The following is a 20,455-nucleotide window of genomic DNA, read 5'->3' as shown; positions in this document are numbered from 1 at the left end:
ACAATAGCCAGGCAAGCCTCCTGATGAAACAGCCTGCTTGAAGGGAGCTGGTCTACCATCTCAGCAGGTGGTGGACTGATTCTACTTCTTTTTTTTTTTTTTTTTTTTTTTTTGAGACAGAGTCTCACTCTGTTGCCCGGGCTAGAGTGAGTGCCGTGGCTTCAGCCTAGCTCACAGCAACCTCAAACTCCTGGGCTCAAGCGATCCTCCTGCCTCAGCCTCCCGAGTAGCTGGGACTACAGGCATGCGCCACCATGCCCGGCTAATTTTTTGTATATATATATTTTAGTTGTCCATATAATTTCTTTCTATTTTTAGTAGAGACGGGGTCTCGCTCTTGCTCAGGCTGGTCTCGAACTCCTGACCTCGAGCGATCCACCCGCCTCGGCCTCCCAGAGTGCTAGGATTACAGGCGTGAGCCACCGCGCCCGGCCTGATTCTACTTCTAAGTGATAAGGCAGTTTGGGTACAGATCTGTCTTAGAAATGGCAGACCCAGGAGTCACAAGGGCACCCACAAGCCTCTTCTGTAACCTACCCTGACACCTACAACTCCCAAATCCTTCCTACCATGCTTTACATCCCACTTCTACTTGGTTTGTACTCAGGGATGAAAAAACAGCTTGTCAGCAAAGACTTTACCTTTCTCTTTTTCAAATTTAATAATTCCTATTGTTTCTTGCATAAGACTTATCTACAAATCATTTAATCATCTCTGTCTGGCTCTCCTTTGCGTCCTCTCCCAGTTTTCCATCTCTCTCCTAGTTTTAGCTCAGGGTCAGGCACTGTCCTCAGGTACGGAGATGGCAGAGGCTGAGAGCCACCATGGGGTTCCATCTCTGCTCCACCTGACATCTGGGCTCACTCATGCTTGCTTTCATAAAGCTAGCGCTGTGTTTTAGACCCAGGCCTCAGGATCAGTCTCACTGGTGATTAACATAAGCTGCTGGTGGAGGCTCTGATGGTCCAGCGTGAGCTGTACCGAGAGGAAAGGTCCCTGGTTGTGATAACAAACAGCCAGAGTCTCATCCTGAGGTCAGATGATTGTAGGATTTTTGGAAGGCATAGACTCAATCAGGTACTTTTTTTTTTTTGAGCTTCCGAGTATAATAAACCTTTTAAGAGAATAATCTCTGCTTCCTAAAGGGGTGAGGAACCTGTGGCGTCAAGGCCACATGTGGCCCTCAGACCCCCAAGTGCGGCCCTTCAACCGAATCCAAACTTCACAGAACAAATCCCTTTAATTAAAAGTATTTATTCTATAAAATTTGGATTCAGTCAAAAGGCTGCACTCAAGGATCCAGAAAGGCCAGAAGTGGCCCCAAGGCCACAGGTTCCCCACCCCTTGCATTCTAAACTATTAACCCACGATGCCTTGATTACTGATACTTTCCTATAGTTTATGAAATTCTTATGTGACCCACGACTTTCTGATGGCATTTTTGATTTCACAATCTGAGCTTATCCACATGCAGGCAGGATGTTAGTGGTTCGAGGTGGCCAGGCATTACCTGAGGCTCCACGTCCAGTATCGCAATCAGTCCCTGCTCGTGGATCTTCCGGATGGTCTCCAGTTTTGTCCCATACATGGCATCCTCATGGCTGCCATACTCCAAGTACTCATTATTAGAGATGTCTTGCATCATTTGGTCATGAGATACAAAGTAATAATTCTTTCCATTTTCTTCATCTTTCTTTGGAGGTCTGGTTGTATCTGCAAAGTCACATGTCACGAGAGGCTTAAAAGGCTGAGCTGATGATCTTATGTTCCCAATAGACTTATTGAGACCCAATGTCTTCCTAAAAGCTGTGGATTCTTTAGTGTATGTTGCACATTCCCTGTTCTCACCCCCAGTAGCTTTGTAGAACTAAATTCTAGAAACCACATTTTTCTGTGTACATCAGACCACAGCAGCCAGTGAGTTGTTTGGTTTGGTGAATCTTTTAGCTTAGGTGAGATATATTTCATCCCTTGGTGGGCCAGCCCAGAAGAAATGACCCAAGATTAACATAACTCACTGGATGCTTTAATGCAGTTGGGTCTTGAGCAGAAAGAAAAAAAGGGGACAAAAGAATAGAAAACTACATATGGTTATTTAAATTTAAATAAATTAAAATTAAATAAAATTCAAATTTCAGTTCCTCAGTCTTACCAGCCACATTTCAAGGGTTCAGTAGCCACATGTGGCTAATGGCTACTGTACTAGACAGTGTGGATACAGAATGCTGTCATTATCACAGAAAGTTCTATTGGATAGTACTGGTCTAAAGCATCTTGCAAAAAGAGAATGTTAGAATACAGCAAAAGGCACACCATATTGAAAACACAATGACCTTAGCCAGACGTGGCCATAATTACTATGAAAGACCTAAACCAAGAGGTGGTAAACTGGCTCGTGTAAATACAAGAGCCGTCTGTTCTTGCAAATAAAGTTTTACTGGAACACAGCTATGCGCATTTGTTTACATATTGTCTATGGCTGCTTTCATACTACAACGGCAGAACTGAGTAGCTGTGACGGAGACTACAGGGTCTTCAAAGCCTCAAATGTTTACTATCTGGTCCTTTACAGAAAAGGTTTGTCCACCCCTCACCTAAGTATGTGTATACTCAAGTATATGCTAATAACCCTAGTTCTGTGGATACTAATAGGACCAGTATCCTGCAAAACACACTTTAAGAAAAGTTTTTCTAGATGAGCCAGGAACATTTGTTTTAATTCTCCCTCTCTCTGTTCCTTCCTTCCCTTTTTCTTCTTTCCTTCCTTCCTTTTCCCTTCCTCTTTGCTTCCTTCCTTGAGCAAGAACAAATTTATGCTGCTCTTTGCTGTGTACATGAGCCCAAACCAGTAGGAAATTCCCCCTTTCCTGCTAGACTATTAGAACTGCCAAGTGCTCACGGATGTCAAAATGTGGACATTTTAAAGAGGAACCCTTTTTCCAGGCACTTCAAAAGCTGAAGAAATGGCATCATATATTGATGTACTATCTTCAGTCATCTCAGTAGTTAAATATATGTTATATACACATCTGGGGTAAAATATTTTAGAGAGTAGACATGATTGACGTCAGCAAAGGTAAGTTTTAAAACCAAGCTAGTTAACTGGCCACTTAATAACATGGAAGTTCAATTGTTACGTGGTCAAGAAGTTGTTAAATGTTAGCTGAGTTTGCTGTATTCATGATCTAGACATAAGGGGAATTAAAAGAACATTTTAAAGTGTTTAACTAGAAAGCGCCAATAGCACCAAATGAAATGATATTTGGTAAACTTCTTTTCTTGTGTAAATCAGATAGGGTTCTAGAATGAGGGTGGTTTTCTGAAGCCTCCTGGCTCTCTGAGGTGTACAGATAACTGTAAGTGGTGTTGACATTGCTTCAGGAAGGCATCTGAAGGCCCTATAGGATGGAGCCAATCTTTATATTTTCTCCTGTTGCTCTTAAAAGAAATCATTCTCCTTTAGCTCTTCCCACCCTGAACAGAGCTCTATCTGCTAGAAAGCTTTTGGGATTGAAATTTTAAACTTTAGAATAATGATGATAATAATAAAATGATAGTGGTAAGATGGACGACTTATCCTCCATCTGCTAAGTGCTTCACACACATGATCTCAAATCATCGTCACAACCCGAGAATTACTTCATTTACGGTTAAGGAAATGAAGAGGACAAGAGGTTAAAAATAAGATATAGACAAGAAGGGAAATTAAAAATCTTACAGATTTTAAATTCTTTATAGCAAACAACTGATAGCACATTGATTGGGTTTTAAAAGTGATAAAAAGTCAATAATTTAGATACTGAGGAAAATATTGTCATATCAGACAGACAAAACTATACAACTATTAAAACTTGTTTTTCTGAAGAATAATTCATCGAGGTAGTGTTTATGACATACTGTTAGAAAAATTAAGTTACAAACACAATGAATGAGCCTAATTTTATTAAAAAAACACAAACATAACACATACACATAAACTATATATATATTTGTACTAAGACAAGCCTAGAAAGGTATGCAGTAAAATATTTATAGTACCTATTATTGGGGAAGTAGAGTTGGAATTATTGTTAACTCATTTTTTCCTTTGTTCTTTTTGGATTTTATAGATTTCTTACAACGAACAGTTACTACTTATGTAATCAAAAAATATATATACTCTAAAGTTAAAAAAGTGATAGGAAAAATATAATGAAAAGAGATCGAGACATTGCTTACGTGGAATAGGGTACGCAAACCGATCCGGGTGCTTTGTGATGAGGGTGTTTTTTATGTGTCTTCTCCCAACACCATGTGCACCTATGTCATTTTTTAAAAATAATGTTAAAATTGACAACACTTAATAATGTTCTCAAAATGTTTTGAAGGTGAGCAGAAGCAAGCCACTTACACAATCAAACTTACCTAGTAAGACTAGTGTTTTCCTTTTGAACGCTGGCAGTTTTACTACTTCTTCGTATGTGACAAGATCTAATTGATCAAACACTAAAATGCAAAGATTTAGAAGAAAGGTCAATTCACAGAATGAATATTTCATGTGGGTAAATTATACTTTTACTGGCAAAACTACAGTTGTATTAAAATCATGTCTTCAAAAATATGAATCCAACTTATGATATATGGCTTACATATAATTTAAGTCTATACCCTTTAGGGAGGAAATTTCACTTTTAAGCCCATGAAAATGCACTTTAGAACTAGGGGCATCCAAAGATATGTAGAACACATGCATAAAAGTCCAATTCTAAAAGATACTGCATATCTTTTCATGCAGTATCCAACAAATCATATGAATTATTCAAAACCACATGCTGTTCATATTTTTCTAATTCTAAGAAATCAGCAATACTAAAAAGAAAAAATCTACAGACAGTGACTAACATGAAAACAGTGTGAATGCAACTAAAGTTAACCAAGAGAGGGGCCAGCCAGATCATTCGTAGAGATGGATGAGAAATGCATGGACAGCTGGTCTTTAATTTCATGTTTCTTTCCTTCAACAGAGTTGATGAAGGTAACATGCTAGATTCTTTCAAAGTCAAATTCTGTAACCATTTCACAAGCTTTTAAATGAGGATTTCACAAGTTTTATTGTAATCTAGATATCCATTCAGTGGAAAGTCTTGGGTACGTAAGTAGCAGAACATGCTTCCCTGGGCCTGAAACCCTGTCAGCCATTACTTGGGCAGCCTGTGTGTGGTGGATAAGGATGGGCAGGATGGAAAGAATCATGAAGCAGAGTCTGAGCTTGGAAACTTTTGTAAGGGGGGAGTTCTCTAATCACTACAGACTGAGAAGAAATACTTCAGCAAGTATTTTTTTGAAACCTGCCTCTTAGCACCATTACAAAAACAATTTCAAGTAATATATGAAACTTTCCTGAGCGGATGACCATTCCTGGTGAAGTTCAACATGGTCCAAATCTCACACACATTTGAAAATTCTCACAAAAGGCTAAAATCATATGTCTATATTTCCTGTAATATTTTTTGCATGGTTATACCAAAATGCTGTCAGTTATACACTGAAGTTTCCTTTTTTTTTTTTTTTAAAGAATATTGAATAAACCCTGGATTTTAGAGGGGTTGAAATAAATCCAATAAAATTGATTCCATAGTGTAATAAAGGAATTGGGGATGTTTCAGTTAATCATTAAGAGAAACTTCTACTCCCTGAAACAATACAGCCAAATGATTGTGAACAACAGCTCGGTCCTTAACATTGGTGATCTTCCCAGTAGCAGAGAATCTTAAAATGCCAAATAAAATACTCTGGAATGCAATAGATCAGAAACAAACAAACAAACAAAAAGTATCATTCTCAAAATATATAAGAAAAGAAATACAATGTATTAAGGTGAGGGTTAGTGCATATTAATGGGTATTTGTGCATTTGTTTTCTTTTGATAACTTGGTTCCATAAAGGTTGACTAAGTCTTAAAGCATATTTTCTAGCAACAGCTGAAGACCAAGAAATGTTTTCTGTGTTCAGAATTGCAGATTCACAAAATTAAAATGAACATGAGGCTCCCTGTTGTAGAGCTAGCTAGTCTGTAGTAGCAATGGAGTGATGAGAGTTGCAAAAATAAAAGCAGGAGTTCTGATGGCATTGCTTTCTACACCTATTGCTCTCTGAGTGATATTTCCACCAAGAAAAAGTATCCTTATGAAAGAAGTGCATCAACATGCTGATATGTTTTATTATATAAAAATAATCAAGCATCTCACGAAAGAGCAAGATGATGACATAAGCTTTCCAAATGGTATACACATCCCTCCCCCTCTACAGAGTCCTAACTCTAATCCTATCAGATTAAGACTTGTCATTTTTTTTAAACACATAAGGAGTTAGATATCAACAATCAACACCACAAACAATGAACAGATATGTTAAACATCAATATCTTAACCATAAATGAGTAGCATGAAGAGGTTACTCTAGTCTAAATGAAATCACCACATGGTCATAGGGTTAAGAAACAATAAAAGAGGGTATTTCAAAACAAGAGATACAAGGAATATTAGGAGAGCACTTAAAGACTGAACTTTTAAAAGTTTTAAGTTGCTTGCTGATTAAAAAAAAGGACTTAATAAAAGGAAACTGTCAAAAACACAGAGGCATAGTCATTCAACAGGTTACTTACATGCACAGAGGCCATTGGGAGTGAGACAGCATGAAAAATGTACAGGGGTCATTGAAATATGGCTTTTCATATATTAGTAAAATAAAAGTATAATATGCACAAAATAAACTTTATCATGCAATATTCTAAACACAAGGCAAATAAATCACATTAAGAAACAAACTCATTTTAATAAAAATTTAACAATATCGTTATAAAAAAAAGCGAGTGGGTTTTATATATTAGCATATGCATAGAAATTTTGTCTGGGAATCGCTACAAGAAACCCTCTTCAGAGAATGTAGATGTGGAAGCCTTTCGCTTTTCACTTCCTGTACTGTTTGCAATTTCTAATTTTGTGTGCCTATTACTATTATCATATTTTTAAAAATGTCAACAGGGCAATGAGGTTATGGGCCACTTTTTGTTGTCTTTAGAGTTGTTTGATTCAAGACATAAAAAAGAAGAACTTTTTAAAGTCAACAGTACCAATTTGTGGTATTAAGCATAATTTAAACACACTTATGAATGGTATTGTAGAAATCCTCTAGTTTCATATGTATGTATGTAAATAGGGTGTTTCAAGACTCTAACATTAAAAAAAATAATGAACACTTTCTAATTTTTAAAAAAGTTTACATTAGTAACTTGATCTAGAACTGACTTTCAGAAGTCCTGGGACTGAGGAATCTCAATGCCTATAGAGATCCAGTTCTTCTAGGAGCACAACAATGCTTTTTGCACCAAATGTATGTGGCTAAAAGTCTTTTATATCTTGCAGAGAATGTATTTGGTGTAAAAAAAAATACACGCATCATAATCAAATCTATTCCCAAGGATTCAGAAATACTGTCTGGCATAGTTTGCTCATATTACCCTGATTTCCTGGTAAGCTAATTCAACATTCCAGACACTTCTTTTAAGTATTTACGTAATTACTTTCCAGTTGAATCTTTTCCATAAAAAAGCCATTAACATCGAATCCTTGTCTCAGTTGGAAAAGCTACAAATATCTTCAAATACTGTAAACACCTCCAATTAAAAATTGCATTGCATAATGGTAGCATTGGGCCAAGGAATGCACACTTAAATGTCTGCAGTGGCTGGGCAGCTAATGTGGTTGGAATGAAGTGGGCTAGGTGCAAAAACAGAGTGGTGGGGATGGTGGGTGCTGGAGAAAGAATGTCCATTCAAAGGGGACATTAACAGCCCAGAGGTGCTAAGAGAGAAAGTGGACCCAGTGTTGCTGCATTCCCTGTTCTTCCAAGGGAAGTCTGAAACCCAAATTTTTATGTTAAATAGCCTGACTTATTAAAATTATTTTAAAATGTGTGTGTGTGTGTGTGTGTGTGTGAACAAAATTTACTTATGGGTCAAATTCAGCTCATAGGCTGCTACTTTACGATATGAGATATAGGCAACACAGTTTGAACAGAATTCCGCTTTAGTTAGGTATGTGGAATTTGCTACTGACAGAAATGGAAATAACTAATCTAGTATTATTGTTCCTGTTTCAGATGTTGACGAAGTTCCCATCCTTCATTTGTACTACAAGTATAAACAACTTCAGAATTTGATGATAAGATTTGGATCTTACCATCAATATATGATGAATTCTCAAAGATATGAAGCAGGGAACAAAACATATGGCCTTTATTTTAATTTACTGAGTACTATGGAAAGAACAAATATCATATTGTATTTTATAATCAACTTCTGAAAAAGCCAGAAAAATCCTTCAGAGATACATAGTTTGATCTGTGGCCCATGAGCCTATCTGGCTAGTTCTTGGTATTAAAGACTATAATATTCCCAAGTTTTCAAAGCATCTGCTTTACCAATGGAGGTAATAGTATTCTACTATTTTAGAGCAATTCTTTATATGGGCAGTTCTGCAAATTAGGACATACGTTTAGCATAGCTAAAAGCAGAACAACTGATAAAATACCTGACTTTGCTTCCTGACAAGCTAATCTCTTGTAATGTAAAGGTGGTACTAAGCAAATGATTCTTCTAGACTTTCTAATGAACAAAGTGGAAGAGTTGGTTGATGAAGCAGAAGAAACCCGAAGAGATTGTGGCATAAAGGAATACTAGGCTTTGTGAGGAAGTATATTTCAGAAAGTCCAGGAAAAAAGCTGGGCATCCTCTCTCCATCAGAGAAACTAACAGGAGAGCTCATGAGTGATTATTTTGTGGACGAGAAAACCCTAACAATGATATTCTGACTCAAGAATCACAAATAAGCCTAAACACAAAGTTCTACAAAGACACTTAAGGGGACCTTCCAAGGAGCCCAGACTTTCTTGCAAAGGAGGGCCTCATATACAGTGACAAATACTTACATATAGAACAATCCCTTAAGCATGACAAGGAAGCCTCTGATGCCTGGAAGACCATTGGTTAGGAAAATACTGACGATAATAAAAAAGTGGTGGCAGTAGGTGCCCCTGCCCCGACCTTTCTTCGTTTTCAGTTTGCAAGAACTTAGATAGGTAAATGGTTTGGGATAAGAGGTGTAATGTCAAATGACAGAGGGAAAAGCAATTCTATTCTACCCCTATTAGGCTCCTGCCTTCTATATTGAAGGCAATACTTTCCCACTTTGATAGGCAATGTTTACCAGAGAGGTAAAACCTGAGATAAGGGACAGTATGAGAATATTTGGCTTCATTAAATGATACCCATTTGTCAGGCCCAGTGATGAAAGAACCTTAGATCCACTGAATTTTAGAATTAAAGAGGAACTTGATTGATTAACCTAACTCCGTTGTTTCGTGGCCCACAGGAGCTAAGTGATTTGCCCAAGTGGCATGGTTACTCAGGTGTGCTAATTCCTGGGCCTATCTCAGGCTGCCTGTTAAGCTCACAAGTGCATTTGCAGGACCACTGAGTGCATCACCTAATAGGAATCAGAGAATGGGAACAACAGAAGAAGATCAGTGATGCCCTGGTGGCCGAAGAACAAAAAAGGGAACCATGGAAAACACTGGCTGTCAGATTGGATGTAGATTCCCTGGCACAATTCTTAAGTTGATTCTTTGTCAGCATTTAGAGAATTCTAGTATTTCAATGAATTCGCTTATTTTTCCTCAGAGCTGAATTAAAGAATATTGGCAAATTGAATACTCATGTCTACACACCTTCCGTCAATAGAGTATAAAACTAATGATGAACTGACAGCCTTAACCAGCCGTTTCTTTGCTTTTCTAGGCTTAATTTCAGTGCCATCTATATGTATCATTTAACACTGTTATAAAAATTACAAGACATATAAATTTCTTATATTTTTATGTCAACACATCGCCTTGTGAGCCTGTTCGATTGTGTTAGATTGTTAGAAGCTGATAGAAATAAAGGCAACTAAGGAGACTTAGCAATACTGCTTACATTTTGTGTTAAGCAACATTTCTTTTTTAATTTTTTAATTTTAATTTTTTAGAGACGGGGGTCTCACTATGTTGCCTAGGCTGGCCTTGACCTCCTCGGCTCAAGTGATCCTCTTGCCTCAGCTTCTTGAGTAGCTGGGACTATAGGTGCATGTCACCATGCTCGGCTCTGCAGTGTGTTTCTTTAAATAGCTTACTTGAGCATTTACTTAATAGTTACTACATATGTCTACTAGTCTGCTTTAAATATTTCTTCCCTTTATAAAACCAAAAAAGCCATTATGAGACCAGTGCTCTATAAGACTAGTGCTCTATAGTAGTATATAATCAGAAATGATACATATTATCAGAAATAAAAATATGATACATTGTAACTAATGTGAAGGGAAAGACTCCTCATTTAACTGAACCATTTAAACTTAACCCATGTGGCCACTCACATTCATTCCACATTACACAGCATTTCTTTTTTATTTCTTTAGAGATAGGGTCTCAGTCTGTCTCCCAGGCTGGGGTGCAGCAGCACAATCATAGCTCACTATAACCTTGAACTACTGGGCTCAAAGGATCCTCCTGCTTCAGCCTCACAAGTAGCTGGGACTACAGCCACATGCCACCATGCCTGGCTAATTTTTAAATTTTTTGTTGAGATGGGGTCTCCCTATGTTGTCCAGGCTGGTCTCAAACTCCTGGGTTCAAGTGATCTTCCTGTCTTGGCCTCCCAAAGTGCTAGGATTACAGGTGTGAGCCATTGTGCCTGGCCTATATAACATTGCAAAATGTTTACTTTTAATTTCTGATTGAGAAGTGAACAATTCAGAGTTTCCAAATAATTTTTCCTAGTGAATGCTAATGCATGCTCTAACATTCTACAGAGAAAAATGCATTTCATATTTGTCAGAAACATTATATTGTCACATTGGGCATGTATGATTAGAATTGCTTGTTTTTTTTGGCCATATGTTTGATTTTTGCAGTTATTTCTGAAACCTTGGGAAATAATCTAATGCCAATGTCTGGGCTTTCAATTCCTCAGAAAAAGTTCCTTATAAAAGGAGTCATATTAAGAAGTTATTGAAAATAAGTAAATCCCGCTCTGTGTATCACCATGCATTTTCTTTTAGCTCAAGCTACATCCTGTGCATCTTCTGGGAATTGTATTGCAATGACAGATCATGCTTTTTTGGTATTGATTCCAATTTTTAACAAAACAAGTGAACATTTTGACTTAAGTTAAACACAAGCTTGCATATAGACAAACATACATAGTATGAAGGGAGGGTTAAGGTAATATCCTTGGTCTTTTAGGGGCCTGGAAATACCATGAGGGAAGACGACCAGTCACAAAAACTGACTAACCAAATTAGCATTCATGTCATCTGTGCTCTTTCAAACTAACCAGTGAACCATTTACAGCACAGCTCTCTGATAAGAGCACACCTTTGCCCTTAGATATCTGTCATGCGGCTATGTCCAAGGGCCAGAGAGGAGTCAGAAGGGATGGTATCTCTGCTCAAGACCAATACCGGCCAAGGAGGTAAGAATCCTGGTAACTCAGCAAACTCTCAAGGTCTTAGGGAAGGACTTAACATGTTGGGGTCTTTCAATTCTGGAAGATACTATTTCAAAATAGCATTTGCATACTATAAATTATAGCTCTGTAAAATATCTGGTAAATAAACCAACATATTAATTGGAGGTAAGGGTTTCTTAAAGGTTTTACAAGTTGATGAAGATCTCGTATGGCAGAATATTTTGGACAGAGAACTCTAAAGACTGAATTGAAATGTTATATTTCTTTAGGCTTTGGAGATGCTTAATCTAGCGCCTCAGTAACTAGTTGTACTTTTCCCTACCTGCATTGTGCTTTGCCAAATATTTATCTTTGTACTGCTTCTTTTTCTTGCCAAACCAAGTACAGCTGGCCTGCTGCTCCTGTTTGGTCTTCTCCATGGCAATGCAAGCTACTCGCCTAGTACACAAAGAAAGAAAAAAAACCAACAAAATTAATGTATAGTTTCATGCTGATAAAATAGAAGAATCATTCATTTGAAAAATTTATATGAAGCATCATAAACATACTCATCACAACCTTTCAGATCATTCAAAAAAAGCCTATTCTTTTGTTTTTCATGACAATTTCCTAAAAAGGTTTTAAAAGTATAGGCTTATATGAAAATGGCATTGTATTCCTTGAGCATACACTAACTGATAACACAGATTAGAAGCCTAAACATGTGGCTGTGAGATACAGTGGGATGATCATGGGATTTTGAGTCAAGACAGGCCTGGTTTGGATCCTGGCTTTATCACTCATTAGCTGGTACTGAGCATTTACTGTTAGACACTTTTTCTAGGAACTTTACATGTATTGATTCATTTACTATTTCTAACAACATAGGTAACTGCATCACCATTTTTATGGATGAGAGAATTGAAGGACTGAGAGGTTAAGCAATTTGCCCCAAATCGCACAGCTAAGTGGGAGAGTAGGGAAGGTCTGGCACCAGAGCCCATGATCTTAGATAGAACATTCTATCAGCAAGGTCTTTAACATCTCAGAACTTCTTGGATGGCTCCTGTAAAGGATTAGAACAAAAAATGTAAATAGGACCAGGCACACAGATGCTTAACAAATGGTACTATTACTACATGGCGACTCTAAGATAAAAGAAGTATGCTATGATTAAATTCAGTTATAATCACAATCAGAAAACTATAATTTTGTTCTACTTGATCATAGTATCCAGCATTAGTAACCTAAGGAGAGATAATGTTGCTCTCTACCCAGCACAGTGGCATGCATCTGTAGTCCCAGCTACTGAGGAGGCTGAGGCAGGAGGATTGCTTGAACCCAGGAGTTTAAGGCCACCCTGGGCAACATAGCAAGACCCCATCTCTTAAAAAAAATTAAACTCCCTTAGGTTTAATCTAAGTAAATACTTGGTTTCAGGATTCTGCCACAGAAGATTTTGCTTTCTTACTAATTTTGCTTGTGGGGGCCAACCAGTGGTCCCCAACCAGTGGTCCCCAAGTGAGTCAAATATAAGGAGAGTCCAAAATCACCATCAGAATGCCATATGGTGCTATTGTAAATGTCAAGTTATTTTCCGACTAGGTTGTACTGATTTATACTCCCACCGGCAGTGTAACAGCGTTCCTATTTTTCTACTTTCTTGCTAACACTTGGTATTAGCAGTCTTTAATTTTAGCCATCATGATGGGTAAGTAATGGAATACCACTGTGTTTTTAGTTTACATTTCATTGATTACTAATGAGATTGAGCATTTTTTCATATGTTTATTGGCCACTGGATTTCGTTTTTTTGTAAAGTGTCTGTTCAGGTCTTTTGACCATCCTCCTACACAGTTGTCTTTTTCTCATTGCTTTGTAAAAATTCTTTGTATAATCTAGATATTATGCCTTTGTTAATTATATGTGTTGCAGTTACAGTCTACTCTGTGGCTTGTCTTTTTACTTTTTTTATGGTATCTTTTGATGAACATAACATTAGTTTTAATTTAGTTAAGTTTACCACTCTTTTTTTTTAATGGGAAGCATTTTGATATCTTAAAAAATACTTCCTGGCTGGGTGCGGTGGCTCACTCCTATAATTCCAGAAGCCTGGGAGGCTGAGGTGGGAGATCACTTGAGATTAGGAGTTCAAGACCAGCCTGAGCAAGAGCGAGACCCTGTCTCTATTAAAAATAGAAAAATTTGGCTGGGTGTGGTGGTGCACACCTGTAGTCCCAGCTACTTGGGAGGCTGAGGCAGGAGGATCACTTGAGTCCAGGAGTTTGAGGTTGCAGTGAGCTATGATGATGCCACTGCATACTACCCAGGGTGACAGAGGGAGACTCTGTTTCAAAAACAAAAAACAAATAAAAAACTTCCTTGTCACAGAAGATATTCTCTGATATTACCTTCTCAAAGTTTATAGTTTTATCTTTCACATTTTGGTTTTCAATGCACTGGAACTGATTTTTGCTTATGATGTGAGGTAGGGGAACGATTTCTTTTTCTTTTTTCCTCCTAATGGATACCCAATTGTCCCTGCTTGACTTGTTGAAAAGCCTGTCCATTCCTCACTGCTATACAGTGCTATTTCTGTCATATATCAAGCATTATGTACGGGAATGTTTTTAGGTTCTGTATTCTCTTTAGTAACCCATATCTTATTATCTTAATTATTATAGCTTTATAATGTCTTGGTATCTGGTGGAGCAATACGTCCTTCTTTGTTCTTCAAGAGCATCTTGGCTATTCCTGGCTTGTGCATTTCCATGTAAACTTTAAAAAAAAATTAGCTTGTAAATTTCAAAACTGTTGGGATTTTGGTTGAGATTGCATTGAATCTATGAAATCAACCTGGGAGGAATAGACATCTCTACAACATTGAGTTTTCCTGTTCTTGAACACAGTATGTCTCTTCAGTTACTTAATATGTCTTTTTAAATGTTTCAATAAATTTTAAAAATTTCATTATTTTTTTTCTTAGAGACAGGGTCTTGCTAGGTTGCCCAGGCTGGCCTCCAACTCCCGGCTCAAGCAATCCTCCTGCTTCAGCCACCCTATTAGCTTGGACTATAGGCACGTGCCACTGGCTAAATTTTATAATCTATCCTGTAAATGTCTTGAACATCTTTGTTAGATTTGTTCCTAGGTTGTTGATTTAAATCAAAAAAGATTTGTAAATGGTATTTAAAAAAAACTTTTTAATAATAAAAATTTCAAACATATACAAGAATATAGTATAATGAACTCCAGATTATCTACAACCCAGCTTTGATAATTATTACTCATAGCTTATTTTATTTATACCTTACCCATTCTAGATTATTTTGGAACAAATCCAAGACTGTATCATTTCTTCCTTAATAGTCTTTTTTTTTTTTTTTTTTGAGACAGAGTCTCACTTTGTTGCCCAGGCTAGAGTGAGTGCCGTGGCGTCAGCCTAGCTCACAGCAACCTCAAACTCCTGGGCTCAAGCAATCCTCCTGCCTCAGCCTCCCGAGTAGCTGGGACTACAGGCATGCGCCACTATGCCCGGCTAATTTTTCTATATATATATTTTTAGTTGTCCATATAATTTCTTTCTATTTTTAGTAGAGACGGGGGTCTCGCTCTTGCTCAGGCTGGTCTCGAACTCCTGACCTTGAGCGATCCACCCACCTCGGCCTCCCAGAGTGCTAGGATTACAGGCGTGAGCCACCGCGCCCGGCCCTTAATAGTCTTAAATCCCTTTAAAATCTATAGGTTCCCTCTCTTTTCCTCTCTCTCTATTCTTGCAAGTTATATGTTGTAGAAACTGGTTGTTTGTACTGTGGTTTCTATAGGAACAATCTATGGTATTTTTGGCATGCCCCTCTGTCCTTTGCATTTCCTGCAGGTAGGTAATTAATCTAGAGGCCCAACCAGATTCAGGTTCTATTTTTTTTTGCAAGAATATTTTGCAGTATTGTGGTGTTGTGGGTGGTGTTATGTATGGTATCTTTTAAAAGTTTTATTTTCTGTTTGTGATTGGTAAATAGAAATATAATTGACCTTTGTATATTGATTTTGTATCAGCAATCTTGCTAAACCTTGCTATTAAATCTAATTGTTTATCTACAGATTCCTTTGAGTTTCTACACATACAATCATATTATTTGCAAATTTTTTCCCTTTCCAATAAGGTTAATTATATGTTTGCTGTAGATGTCCTTTATCAGGTTAAGGAAGTTCCCTTCAATTCATAGTTTGTGAGAGTTTTAATCATGATTGGATGTTGAATTTCACCAAATGCTTTTTCTGCATCTATTGATATGATCATGTGGATTTTCTTCTTTAGCCTGTTGATATGGTAGATCAGGTTGATTGGTTTTCAAAAGTTGAGTCAGTTAGGCATTCCCAATACAAACTGCACTGGATCATGATGTATTATCTTTTTTATACATTGCTGGATTCAATTTGCTAATATTTTGCTGAGGATTTTTATATCTTTTAATATGTTCATGATGGATACTGGTATATAGTTTGCTTTTCTTGAATTGCCTTTATTTAATTTTGGTATCAGGGTAATGCTGGCACCATAAAATGAGTTGGGAAGTATTATTTTCTATTTTCTTAAAGAGATTATCTTCCATGTCTCTTACCCTCTCCTGTTCATTGAGGTTTTTATTTATTTATTTTTGTTTGGGGGAAAGATATTATAATATTTATTGGAAAATACTGCGAACTCTCAATGATAGTATCAAAGTCAATCTCCATATATTACCTAAGTGGCATACAGAGGAGGCTGATAATGGCTTTGCTTTGGGAATTCTTCCAGTATAAGTCATTATGTGCTGTTAGTCAGAACTACACCTTCTATGAGGCATAGGATCTTTGGAAACATAGAAAGAACTGAGGAATTGTTTGACAGGTTAAAATAGACAAAATCCTGCCCTGGTGAAGCTTATGGTACAATGAACAGAGTATCTTATAATAAATGTTTTTAAGCTTAAAATATAACAAGTTCTCAGTAAAAATTTGTGGTGTGGTCACATGCAGTGTGATGATAGAGGAATGAAACTGATTTTTACCAGCCACTCAGAAAATACGTGTTATTTCTTTTAGCTCAGTAAGTACACAGAAACCATGTTGGGTTAAGGTCAACCTGGAGGAAAATTTCAAATACGTGTTTGACATTTTATTGATGACCTGGGTGAGGATCTTGTAGACAAGGGATGATAGATTTAGGTCCCCAAAATATGTCAAAGGACTAGATTGATGTGTCTACAGTAAGGCATCTGGGTCCAAAAACATTGATTTCCCATCTAGAGGGTGTGAAAAATGTGACTTGGTAGCAATATATTTGAGCAAAGCTTCCAGGTCTGGCTGATAGTATTGTTTCAAATCTTTCTTGTCATTATTGTATGTCCACTGACATTCTAGAGACCAGTTTAGTTTCCCAACAAAGGGAAATTGATCTTTCCCCTCAGCCAGGAATGGCTTCCTATGCCCCAAAGTTCTACTCAGGTGTTGAGGGACATACTACCCAGTGGGCCTCTTCCTCATCATCCCAGTTAGAATCCCTTTCTCCCTCTATACTTTTTGCAACTTTATCATAACAGTTCAGGTTTTTTGGCAATAAACTGAACATATGTAAGTTATACAATTTCATCAGTTTTGACACAGGTATATATCCCATGAAATTATCACTACAATCAAGAAAATTCTTTTCATTAGTCCCGTAGTTCCTTCATGCCCTTCTGTAATCCCTTCCTTCCTCCACCCCTATCCCCAGGAAACCACTGTTACTACGGATTAGTTTTCATCTTCTGGAAATTTATATAAATGAAATCCTATAGTGTGTTCTCTTTTTTGCCTGGCTTCTTTCACTCAGTATAACAATTTTGAGCTTCATCTATACTGTTGCATATATTAATAGTTTGTTCCTTTTTATTGCTGAGTGGCATTCCATTGTATGGATGTACCAGAATTTGTTTACCTATTTACACACTGATGAAACTTTTTAGAAAGTTTTAGTCGTTCTAATAGGTGTGTGACCACTGAGATTTTAATTTTATTACTGTATTTGGTTCTTTTTCAAATCTGGTATGCCATTTTAAAAACTTTTCTGCTCCCTGAAGATATTTTACAAGCTTATTATTTTTTTTAAATCTGGTGAGCCAGTTTTAAAATCTTTCTTCCTTAATTCCAATATATGTAGTGGGTTTGAGTTTGTTTCTGCTGTCATTTCTGTCAGGTCTCACTTGTTTTCCTTGTGCGCCTGGTGATTTTGACTTGCTGGTCACTGCCCTGGAAAATGTTTGTGTAGGGGGTTAGGATGAGGTTATGGGGGTTAGGATAAAAGTGTTCTTCAGAAACTTTCTTTTTGTTTTGTGAACTAAAAATGAAATCCTAAGCCCTCTGCCAACCGAACGGATCCCTCTCGGCCAAGGGGACCCCAGAAACACCTTAAAACTAAGTTGCCAGCCATGATGGGATGGGTGCATAAAAGCACAATTACCTGCGTATGATTTCCCTTCATAAATATTCATGACACCTCCTATAGCTTGTTGAATATGTATATTTGACTACCCTGCTCAGTATAAAATCTTGTTCCCTTTTGTCTCTTCTTTGAAGCACATGTGCCTGGCTTCTGGCCAGGGCCCTTCTTCCCAACCTGCTGGAATGGCCACCCAATAGGCTGCTATCCTTTATGAGAAATAAAGCTCTCTTTTTTCCAAAGTATAAACCTTGTTAACTTTTTTTAGTTAACAGTTTATACTAGATATCTGGAACTATTAGTAAACAAAGGGGACACTTCAAATCAAGTGTATGGCTTGAGTTTCCCTGGCTGTCTCAAGCTATGTGTACCTGGGTGTAAATCCATTCGAGGTGGACTGGTGGCCACAATTTCTTCAGGGGAAGTTTGTTCTCCCTTTCCTCTGGTATTTTGCTTTGCTCAGTGACAAGGCAGCTTTCTCTACAGTTCTCTGGGTGAAGGGGAGCAAGGGCATGCTTACTGGCTTCTTCTTAACTTGGAGGGCTCTCCTTTTGCACTCCTAACAATGAGGAGGGTCTTCTAACAGATTCTCCAACTTATACAGGCTTTAGATCTTAACTTTGGTCGTCTGGCACAGAAGCGTTCAGTAATAACAAATGCCCTCCTAGCAAAATGGGCCAATTTGGTAGTACAATATTCTGTTTATCACTCTGATCAAAGGCTTTCATATAAAAATTGGTCACTGAGCTCCCTAATATCTTTTCACATATTCAATACTTTCAAGGTCATTTTAAAACCTGTATTTTCTGCAGCACTTTTCATTTTTTCACCTGGAGGATTGATCCAAATAACCTAGTCTACCATTACAGGAAACAGGAAATAAATTTGCTTTTTGCACTGCCGTTTCTTAGGATTCCTCCAGAGGACTCAGAGTTCTAGATATGAGTGAAAATGATTTACATAGATGATTTGACTAGGGAGAAGATGTCTGGAATCTATAATACATAATTATTTTCAATAAATGCTCACAAGGCAACATTCAAGATGACATTTTATAAAATGTAAGTATCAGTAACAGCACAATGGCATCATCATTAAAAAGACTTAGAAATTGCTTTCCTCCTGCTTATGCTTAAACTGCTTCTTGAAGATCAGACTGAAAGACAATGCCAGATGGAAGGCTACTTTGTCTCTGTTTGGGCTCATGTTTCCTTATGTGTAAAATGATGGCGTCTGAAGTCTTCATCATCTCTAACATTCTAAATTTATGAATATTTTTGAGAAACATGGGATAGCTGAAAGACGTGATCGAGCAAAAGAGATTAACTGAGAAACCTCTTAATTAGGAAGAAAAATGGGTGAAAAAGAAGTTAGAAATGTCTATGGACTCAATGTCTTTGGTCTCTTTTAGGTGGGCTCAAGTATTTGGTGGAGGGGGGGGAACTGGCAGAATGCCTAATGGTTGTTTTTTGTTACATGAAACAAAACTCAGACAATAAGTTAATCTGTTTTGCACTAGATGTATTCTAGTATATTGCCCAAGTATTACTACTAACAAAGGTAAGGCCATCAACATTTTATGAAAAATATTAATGGTTCAACTAAAGTAAACTGTAACAATGATAGCAGAAATAGATTTTTATCAAAATAAATAGTGATCTGTGACTCCTTTTCTGTCGGTTAAAATATTGTCTAAAATCTCTGTCCGACTTTAGCCTGCTTTCAGAGATTAAACTTTCTAGCAGAAAAGGCATTTTTAAAGGACTGGAGAGGTAAAGAATGAAGCTTCTGACTGCCCTTTTCTTCTAATGGTGAAGCACATTTTATCTTCAAATACCCTGAGTGACACTGAATCACGGCATCCAAGTTTTTTGGTGGTGGTGCAGTGGGATGGGCATGAAAACATGTAGTGGGGCAAGGAAAAGGTACGTTATTTAAAAATGCCATTCTAAGAGGATTGCAACATCATATAGAAATGGAGGGCTCTGCTGTGAGACCACGATTTGACCCAAGGCTAGTCACTCAAGCTCTTTCCAGACCTTCCTTCCCTTTATGTAAAACGAAGCCCTGACTCTGTAACTAGGATCTCACTAGATGCTGAGGATTTATAATTCTTGGATGACTAATTTGAATTTTGTTTGGCTACTAAAGCAAAACCTATTTGAATATGTCAAACAGGTTTTGTACTATAAAATAATATAAAGTTGAAAAATGGATAGGCAGGGCTTCGTTTTTATTACAAAACAAAGCAATACAACAAAAACATACCATTCCTGAAGTTCAGGAGAAGGAATGAGACCTGCAGTTCCATTTTTGGAGTTTTCCAGTTTACCCTGCCACCAATTGTGATCATCCTTACTGATAATCTGGATGATGTCACCAACTCTGAATCGAATGCCAGCTTCTTTGCAGGGGATGAGGTCATCCTTGGCTGGATCATATTCAAATTGTGCTCTTACATAGATCTATAA

At 37.4% G+C, this 20,455-nt stretch overlaps 1 protein-coding gene across 5 annotated transcripts in view; it reads right to left on the bottom strand.

Annotated features, from left to right (window-relative positions):
• The window catches only part of CASK (calcium/calmodulin dependent serine protein kinase), a 363,551-nt gene that overhangs the window by 9,810 nt on the left and 333,286 nt on the right, over positions 1–20,455 (bottom strand). For 3 of the 5 annotated variants that reach the window (XM_069464106.1, XM_069464105.1, XM_069464107.1), the window contains 5 exons: positions 20,253–20,449; positions 11,868–11,983; positions 4,405–4,485; positions 4,219–4,299; positions 1,511–1,713 (listed from right to left, as the gene is read on the bottom strand). In XM_069464106.1, coding sequence (XP_069320207.1) covers positions 1,511–1,713; positions 4,219–4,299; positions 4,405–4,485; positions 11,868–11,983; positions 20,253–20,449 — 678 coding nt within the window. The remainder of the gene's footprint in view (positions 1–1,510; positions 1,714–4,218; positions 4,300–4,404; positions 4,486–11,867; positions 11,984–20,252; positions 20,450–20,455) is intronic. The other 2 variants (XM_069464108.1, XM_069464109.1) reach the window with 1 other exon arrangement.

Source organism: Eulemur rufifrons, chromosome 30, assembly GCF_041146395.1.
Source record: "Eulemur rufifrons isolate Redbay chromosome 30, OSU_ERuf_1, whole genome shotgun sequence".
Classification (NCBI taxonomy): domain Eukaryota; kingdom Metazoa; phylum Chordata; class Mammalia; order Primates; family Lemuridae; genus Eulemur; species Eulemur rufifrons.
Note: the sequence above shows the minus strand (reverse complement) of the source record. Positions and strands in the feature narration are given on the sequence as shown.